Genomic DNA, 8,623 nt, shown 5'->3' on the forward strand with positions numbered 1-8,623 from the left:
GCATGAGCTTGACTATAATATAGTCTATATCTATAAAAAAAGAACTATTTTTAATTTACACGAAAAAAACCTTGTCGATCGATTATAAATTAAATTTTCTAAAAAAAAAAAAAAAAAAAAAATTTTCAAAAAGAATTTGTAACGGACGAACATTCCATTTTGAGTTTTTGTCAACAATGAAATTCTCATTGCTTCAAATTGTCCAGAAAAAAAATCATTATCACGTAAATTATGATCTCTATATAAAATATATAATATTTTTCGATGCATTAAATCTTCCTGTTCAACCTATAATAATAATAATAATAAATTAATTAATTAAATTATTTATTTTAAACATTTTTATTTAATTAAAAAATAAATTACCATCCATAGCAAATCAGTTGCTGTATTTTTACTTGCAAATAATATATTGGTTATTTGTTCATATTTGGTTAGTGAATTTTTCAAATATTTACAAAACTATAAATAAAAAAAATCATTATTAATTAATTTAATAATTTATTAAATAAATAAATAAATTAATGAATAATAAAAACCTCTTTTTGATTTTCTCCTTTTTCAATTGTGTATATACTTGTTGTTATTAATGATTTTTGTAATGTTTTACTTAAAATCATTGGAAACGTTGAATCTGTAATTATTATTATTATGATTCATAACTTTTCCCCCCAAAAAATCATTATTATAATGTTTAATTAATAATAATGATAATAAGTAGAACCTGTGATATTTTCAAAAAGTAATGTCACATGAGATGATGGTAAACCAATTATTATGTCTTTCACAGCCAAACTTAAACTCATCATCATGTCTTCATCATCATCAAAATCATTTTCTGTTAAATGATGTCCTCTTATTATGATTCCACCAAAATCTAAATAAACAAAAAAAATGATTAATTGATTTATATTTGGAACAAATTTTGAACCATTTTAAATAAAAATATGTTAACTTACTGAATAAAAAGAAAAAAATTTTCATGTAGGAAAAACAAAATGTTGGTGTTTTCATTTTTGAAATTTACTTTTGATTGAAAAATTTTATTTTGAATAATATTTAATAATAATAATAATATTTGCACGCAAACTTTTAAATGATATTTTCTTTTAAAATTTCAATTATTTATATATATATTGATCATTTATAAAAGGTTACATAAAATTAATAATTGATTTTGATAGAATGTCAGATTTTAATAGAAATTATTATTTATTTTGTGTTTTCCTTGTTATGGTAATAAAATATTCAAAAGGGAATTATTAAAACTATTAATTTAGATTTGATGATAATTTAAAAAAAATTTTAAATATTTTATGAATTATCATCATGAGCTTTGATAACATTTAACAAAAAAAACCGTTAAAATTTTAAATCAGTTTAGTTAAAGTGATTAAGATGGAGGAATTTTAAAAAAAGGTTATTATTATTTTCAAATGAATATATAAAATGATTATGATCTAAAAAAAGAAAATTTTATTTAAATAAACAAAAAATAATAATAATAATAACAATAAAATCCCTTAACTAAAAAAAATAACGTCAATAAAAAAGAAAATTTTTTTTTCTTATAAAGAAAAAATAAAATTTACATTATTTACAAAAAAGAAACAAAAAATAACATTTTATTGAGATTTGTACATTTTAAAACATTTAAAAAAATTCAATATAATCATTTCTTTCTAATTTAAATATATAATAATAATAATAATAAAAAAAGGAAAAAGTATAAAATAAAATTTGAATTAAATCAATTTAATGATGATTTAAAAAAAAAAAGGTAAAATTTTTAATGAGATAAATTAAATATTTTCAGAGCATTAAATGCAGTAACTAAAGCAACTTCTTCTGGAGTTTTATTCATAAATCCAGCAATCATTTCAACAATAACAGGTAAGGAACATGGTTCGTTTCTTTGAAAAGTACAATAACGATTAAGAAATTGTATTGAACGGTTCGTAACTGCCTGTTTAACCCGGGCAGGTAGTTTCGATGCTTGGGCGTTCGGGTACATAAAAGGTGCGTCAGTTTCGACGAGTAATCGTTCGAGAGGTATGGCGTTATCTTCCAATAGTTTTCTCACACCATTGTCCGATTTTTCTTTGCATATATATCCTAACAATGAAATGGCAATTACAAATTTTAATTAGACTTTTTTCATTTCGACTAAACAATATATAAAATTTGATTATGTACCTGTGAGACCGATATAAAAACCCATTTCTAAATATTTCTTTGCTTCCTCGACTGTCCCCGTGAAGCAGTGAATAACTGTGGGTGGTATTTTACTTTTATATTTATTTAATATATTCAAAAGATCTTCATGAGCCTCCCTTTCGTGAACAAATAATGGTTTATTTAATTCACATGCGAGTTTTACCTGCAAAATTGAAAAATTGAAAAAAATTCCAATCAATGTTTTAATTTGTAAATTATTCAATGCATCAAATTCGGTTTAAACGACACAAACCTGTTCTTCGAAAACTTCTCTTTGTAATTGAGGAGGAGAAAAATCTCTATTATAATCTAACCCACATTCTCCGACTGCAACACATTCAGAATTGAGAGCTAAAGATTTCAAATCGTGCAATGAGCTATCAGTCCATGTCTTTGCTTCATGAGGATGAATTCCAGCTGTGCAATATAAAGAATCGGGATATATTCTAGAAAGCCTGAGTGCTTCTTTGGTATTATGTAATGTAGTGCCAGTAACCATTATTTTTTGAACACCTATAATAATTAATTTTTTTTTATTTAAATATTTTTCTTTGTCATTTAAAGATTATCACAATAAATAATAATAATTTAATTTTTTAAAGTTACACGACGTTGAATTTACGTTTTAATAATGTACCTCAACTATAAATGCAAGCAGTTGAGAATTCTTATAAAATTCTTCAGCTTCTCAAGTCTAGAATCGAGAGCGCATGTAAAAAAAATTTTTTATTTTTTAAAATAATTAATTATAAATTAATTTTATTATTATTTTAAAAATAATAAAAAAAAAAAAAAAAAGTATGGTAAGTATTTTGTTAAAAAATTTCAAATATTTACAAGAAGTCTAAGGCATAAGTCAATGTAAACAATCATCTAACCTGAATCTTTGGCACGAGTTATAACTGATTCTAAATCCTTAAGAAATTTTTTATGAGTTAAATTTGCACCTATATCAATTAATATATAATTTTCGTAATATTTTTCCATGTTGTTATCATTTTCCTCATTAGTCAAAGACATAGCTGAAGACATCGCCATTTTTGTTTTTCAAAGGTAAATCTATTCAATGGTTAAAAATATAATTTGGAAACCGTGAATGAAATTAATGAGTAATTTGATGATTACTTATTATTTCAACATATTAAATTAAATATTAATTTAAAGTTTTCAGTATTTAAAATAAGTTAATAAAATAAATTCAATTTTTATAAAAATATTGTTTTTTTTAAATATATATATATAAATGTTATTAATGGTTTTACTAATTTGAATGAGTTATCATATCTGTTTATTATAAATAAATATTTAAATATGACTTCACAAGAACCGATTACTCGTGAAACAGTTTTGAATTTAATGGAGTATAAAGACAAAATAGAAAAACAATTGTATCAATTAAAACAAATTTTGGACGGAGTAAGTATTTTCAACAAGTATTTTTTATTGAAAAAATTAATATTTTGTTATTAAAAATTTCTAATGTGTAAAATATTTATTTGTAGAATGGAGTAGGAATGAATGACGATTTGGTAGATTCGGAAGGTTATCCAAGGCAGGATATTGATGTTTATCAAGTAAGACATGCAAGACATCAAATCATTTGTTTACAAAATGATCATAAAGAAATTATGAAAAAAATCGAAGAAGGACTTCATTTTCTTCACGGTCAAAGTTTGGATTCCGTTGAAGAACCTTCTAATTCTACAAAATGTGTCAATGATTATTCAATGCCTATTGCCAAAGTTAGTTTTGTCGAACCAGGTTCTCCTGCAGATTTAGCTGTAAGTACCATTTTATTCATTTAATTTATATATATAAACTAACTTTTTTAATTATTTTTTAATTTTTTTTTTTAAAACAGGGTTTGCAAGTTGATGACTTTATATTATCATTTGGATCTATAAATTATGATAATTTTAAATCACTGCAAGAAATTGGCGCAGTCACTCAACATTCTGTGGGTAAAAAAGTTCCTGTTACAGTTAAAAGATTTGGTGTTACAAAAAAACTTATATTAATCCCAAACACATGGAGTGGAAAAGGGTTATTAGGATGTAATATTTTACCAGTTGAACATGTTGAACGCTGATAATAAGTACACCAAGTTAATATTTTTAAGGAAAATAATTGTGTACTTATAAATTATTAAAAAAAAAAAAAATAATTTCAATTAAAAATGGCCTTTAAGATAAATTTTAAGGAAAATGTTATAATAAATTATAAAAATCAGTTTTAAAATGTAATTTACAAATAATTGATTTATAATGTAAATAATAACTTTAACATAATTGAACACTTTCTTCAGATAATAATAATAATTATTTTTCTTTTCTTTGTCTTTCTGCTCCTGCTCTGCATTCCGGATAAACATCATATAAGTAACTTTGTAGATTTCCATAATTTTTCAGCAATTCAGTTTTAACCTGTGAAAATGAATTTAATTAATAATTTTTTTTTTTTTAAAACAAGGTTATGATAAATTGTAATGAGTTTTATAAATTACCTTATTATGATTTCTTTTGAACAATGTTTTCTTTAAATGTGTCTGCCATGATGGTAATTTTTCATATTTTAAATATTTTGGTCTTTTGTAAATAACTTTATTATTCCAAATATATTCTTCAAAGGTAAGTTCTTTATTCTTGTTATGCTTATTTTCTTCATTATTTTCAACTTTAGGTGAAGCAAGAACATTTGGATAATTTAAATTTAACGAGTTGTATTCGACTACATGAAGATTACTTTCGTCAGCCATTTGTTGATAACTTTTCTAATAAGTAAGTAAGTAATAAATTATTTAAAAGAAATATATATACTGAACTAATAAAATAACATCAATAATAATAAAAATATTTACCTGTTGCATTAGACCTAACAAAAAACATTTTACAACGTTTTTTACATTAACACTACCTTCAATTTTAACATGAAGGTCTTCGATTCCTATTAATTTACAACAACTAATTATAGCTCTATGGCATTTTAAACCAAATCCTTTTGGTTTTTTGAAAGCAAAAATTTTCGTTTTACCAAATTGATAAAAGAAATCATGATTTACTAAAAGAAAAAAAAAAAATTATTATTATTATTATTATTATTATTGATATTTCTTTGATTAATTAAATAATTAATAAAACATTTTTTTTTTTTTTGCAGGGACATCAAAGATTCACAATCTGTTTTAAATTTGCTTTATAAAAAGGTAATAATGTTTTATGTAAAATTTTACTTGTATGCTTTTCCTCCAAATTAACATAAATGAGCTTTAAAACAGATTTTCTTTGCGCCTTTTTTACAGCAAACTTGGAGTCTGATGATCTGGCTTTGCCAATACCAATTAAACCATTACGATTTCCCGAAATCACAAATGAAGTAAATCGTCTTTTTCTTCCCATTGTTTTAGTCATTATGGCTCCAAGTCTACTTTCTACACATACACTATCAAACTCACTGTAGTCACCTAAAATTGAAAATTTTACTTACAATTGTACAATGAGACAATTTCTTATATTTGTATACTAGTTTGATAATTAATGCCAAGTAAAATAATATTTAATTACGATATCACTCACCTAAATCATTAAGTTCAGGTGAACCCAAACTTCTACCCTTAATATTAGTACCATGCCAACCTCTCTCTAATGGATGAATTTTAAAAAATCTTTTTCTTTTTGTTACTGCTTCTTCTGCTACAGGTTCAGAAGAAGGAGGAAGTTTTTTTATTTCAATCAAAGTATTAGCTTGTACAACTGGAGATGTTAATCCTGGCCAAATCATGTTAGTTTTTCCAAATCCTATTTTTTGGCCCTTGTTTAAATTTAGTTTTATTTTCCTATCTGTTCCTTTACCTCTTCCTCTTTTTTTACCAGCATTACTTACACTAGTAGCTCCCCTCCATAAATCTTCTGCACTTACTGTAATCAAGGTAATTCAAATAACACAGTTAAAAAATTAATAAAACTCGAGTAAAATAAAAAAACTTTGAAATGATATTTGAAGTATTTATTTTCTATTGGCCTTCTAAGAAGTGAATAGAATAACAATAATATAAAAAAAGGAAAAGTATAATATAAACACAAAAATAATAAAATATTAAATAAATATTATTTACTATTATACAATAATGTATAATAAAGAAATGAATTCATAAAGTTGATATATAAAATTTTAAAAACTTACACTTAATAAAAAAACTTGTATTTCTTGTAAACTGAGGTTGTAGAAATAAATTAGGTTTAACCTGAGAAATCTGAGGAACACATTGAACATATTTCTTAAAACAGTTAGAAACTAAAGGCGAAAATCTAATTCCTAAAAAAAATTAATGAATTCATTTTATTCACACAAGGCTTATAGTTTCATTTAAATATCTGCATGCGTACAATAAATATTAAATGATAAATTATCAGGATTTCAAATAATTATTCTATTTGTGAAATATTTTACATTAATTTTATATTAACAAAACGTTTTACCTAATTTAAACATTTTACTGAGCTTAAATCATCGTTACAAACTAAAACCAAAAGGAAAACATTGTCCATTACGATTCCATAGAGTAAAAAACAATTTTAATGAGAAGTTATCATAAAAAGTGATTGTAATAAAAATTTATTTTACAAAAAAAACGGTTTTTAATTAAAAATAAGGAAAACAAATTTACATTCTAAAAACTTTCAATTGAAATTAAGAAATTACAAAGTTAATTTATGATAATATCCACGAACAATTATTTTTAAGGTAATTATAATAACAAAAAATGAGTTTCCAAATATTTTATATATTATTAACTCAAAATGAAAACTACATAAACTTTATTAATTTATTTATACAAATTACAAAAATATTTAATAGTAATTATATAAAAAATGATTATTATCATCGAATAATTACATTTAAAAAACTTAACGTTAAATATTAAATCAACGAAAACATAAAATCCCGTTAGGAATAATTACAAATTAAATTTAAATTTATTATAAATTATTATAATAATTGCAATAAAAATAAAATAAAATAAAATAAAAAGATTTAAAAAATGTGCAAATTTATAATTTACGTGATGTTACCATGACAATATAATTTAAGCCACTCCTTTATGGAATCGAAAAAAAAAAAACGTTTTTGTTTCCGCATTAAAAAAAAAAAAAATCGTTACTTTTTTTTTTTATTTGAATATTTTCTTAATATTAATTTTTTTTCTTTTTTTCTTTTCAGATATTTTTTAATTTACTTCAGACGAGCTCAACAAGGTAAGTCATAATAATAATAATTTTTTTTTTTATTTTTTTATTATTAATTAATCGATTTTTCTGATTTGAATGTTTTCTAAATTATGATGATAATAATAATTGAGATTTAATTTAAAATTTGCCAAAAAGAAGAAAATGGGGTACTACTAAGAGGACATAAAATTATCCATTGTTGCCACAATTGAAAAAAAAAAATCTCCTACCGTGTGTTTAAGTGGGTTGCAATAAAAATTTGCTTGAGCAAACTCAGTCGAGCAAATTTTTATTTGTTTAATCAACCTCTATGGTGGCCACTTGAAATTTTTTTTTAAATAAGGGTTCGAAATTTCCATTGCTCCCTAACTAAATCAATTCCTTCTTTTTTTTTTTGTCATTTCGAATTTTATTTTAGTCGTTTTTTTTTTCCCATTTTACTTAAAAAAAATAAAATAAAATTTTTTATTATTTGTAAAGACTAAGAAAAAAAGAGTATCGATATAAAATAACGATTTCACCATAAATTTAAATTTAATTATAATTAATTTATTATTATTATTATTTACAAATGAGTTAAAAAAAAAAATAATAAAGGAAAAAGTCATTGAGAAATGGAGCTTAGAAAAAAAAAAAAAAAAAAAAAAAGGGAAATTTCTCATTTGTTCGAAAATTGAGTGGCGTTCGGATCTTTTTGAACGTGCTTAAGGACCATAACTTGTTCTTTAAAAAAAAAAAAAAAAACGTGACGGTTAAAAGAAAATATGATGATTTCACTTTTAACAAAAGCATAACAACAACAACAACAACAACGACAACGACAACATTAAAATTAACAAAATTTTAATTTGTCATTTTTTTTTTAAAACTGACTTTTATACTCTCATTATATCAAATCCATAAATTTTCAATCGGGGGGCGGGGGCGGGGGGAGGGGGGTTGGTTTTTTTAATGTTTGGGTGGCGAGTAAACGGGTAGTTTTTACATAATAGGGCAAAAGCATAAAAATAATCGATGGTGACGACAGTTTTTGAGTTAGCGGCGACTAAGAAGTCCATTGTTAACACATCATTCCTGTCATTTCCTGCTGTGATTCTAATAAAGCCTATTTTTCACCCCCCGTACAAAACACAAAAAATAAATTTTCTCCATCGTCCTGCAACACACACACACACACACGC

The 8,623-nt window shown here is 23.4% G+C and overlaps 4 protein-coding genes across 4 annotated transcripts in view; 1 reads left to right on the forward strand and 3 right to left on the reverse strand.

Annotated features, from left to right (window-relative positions):
* Phum_PHUM235670 (glutamate receptor U1 precursor, putative) overlaps positions 1 to 1,014 on the reverse strand; it is a gene marked incomplete at both ends in the record, with an annotated part of 3,524 nt that extends 2,510 nt beyond the window's left edge. The window contains 5 exons of the mRNA XM_002426032.1: positions 71 to 98; positions 144 to 288; positions 540 to 634; positions 725 to 877; positions 960 to 1,014. Coding sequence (XP_002426077.1) covers positions 71 to 98; positions 144 to 288; positions 540 to 634; positions 725 to 877; positions 960 to 1,014 — 476 coding nt within the window. The remainder of the gene's footprint in view (positions 1 to 70; positions 99 to 143; positions 289 to 539; positions 635 to 724; positions 878 to 959) is intronic.
* Positions 1,015 to 1,789: 775 nt separating this feature from the next.
* On the reverse strand, positions 1,790 to 3,255 carry Phum_PHUM235780 (uncharacterized protein; the record flags this gene model as incomplete). Its single annotated transcript, XM_002426033.1, has 4 exons — positions 1,790 to 2,115; positions 2,197 to 2,380; positions 2,471 to 2,730; positions 3,096 to 3,255. 4 exons carry the CDS (start codon positions 3,253 to 3,255, stop codon positions 1,790 to 1,792), a joined length of 930 nt encoding a protein of 309 aa, XP_002426078.1.
* A 273-nt stretch (positions 3,256 to 3,528) lies between these two features.
* Positions 3,529 to 4,306, forward strand: Phum_PHUM235790 (26S proteasome non-ATPase regulatory subunit, putative; the record flags this gene model as incomplete). The annotated part of the gene is made up of 3 exons (XM_002426034.1): positions 3,529 to 3,633; positions 3,720 to 3,998; positions 4,079 to 4,306. The coding sequence occupies 3 exons, from the start codon at positions 3,529 to 3,531 to the stop codon at positions 4,304 to 4,306; spliced, it is 612 nt and encodes a 203-aa protein (XP_002426079.1).
* Positions 4,307 to 4,535: 229 nt separating this feature from the next.
* Phum_PHUM235800 (mitochondrial 28S ribosomal protein S5, putative) lies at positions 4,536 to 6,705 on the reverse strand (the record flags this gene model as incomplete). The annotated part of the gene is made up of 7 exons (XM_002426035.1): positions 4,536 to 4,640; positions 4,721 to 4,987; positions 5,075 to 5,274; positions 5,447 to 5,677; positions 5,790 to 6,131; positions 6,397 to 6,528; positions 6,693 to 6,705. The coding sequence occupies 7 exons, from the start codon at positions 6,703 to 6,705 to the stop codon at positions 4,536 to 4,538; spliced, it is 1,290 nt and encodes a 429-aa protein (XP_002426080.1).
* Positions 6,706 to 8,623: the final 1,918 nt, after the last annotated feature.

Source organism: Pediculus humanus, genomic scaffold, assembly GCF_000006295.1.
Source record: "Pediculus humanus corporis 1103172107606 genomic scaffold, whole genome shotgun sequence".
In the NCBI taxonomy this organism is placed as follows: Eukaryota; Metazoa; Arthropoda; class Insecta; order Psocodea; family Pediculidae; genus Pediculus; species Pediculus humanus.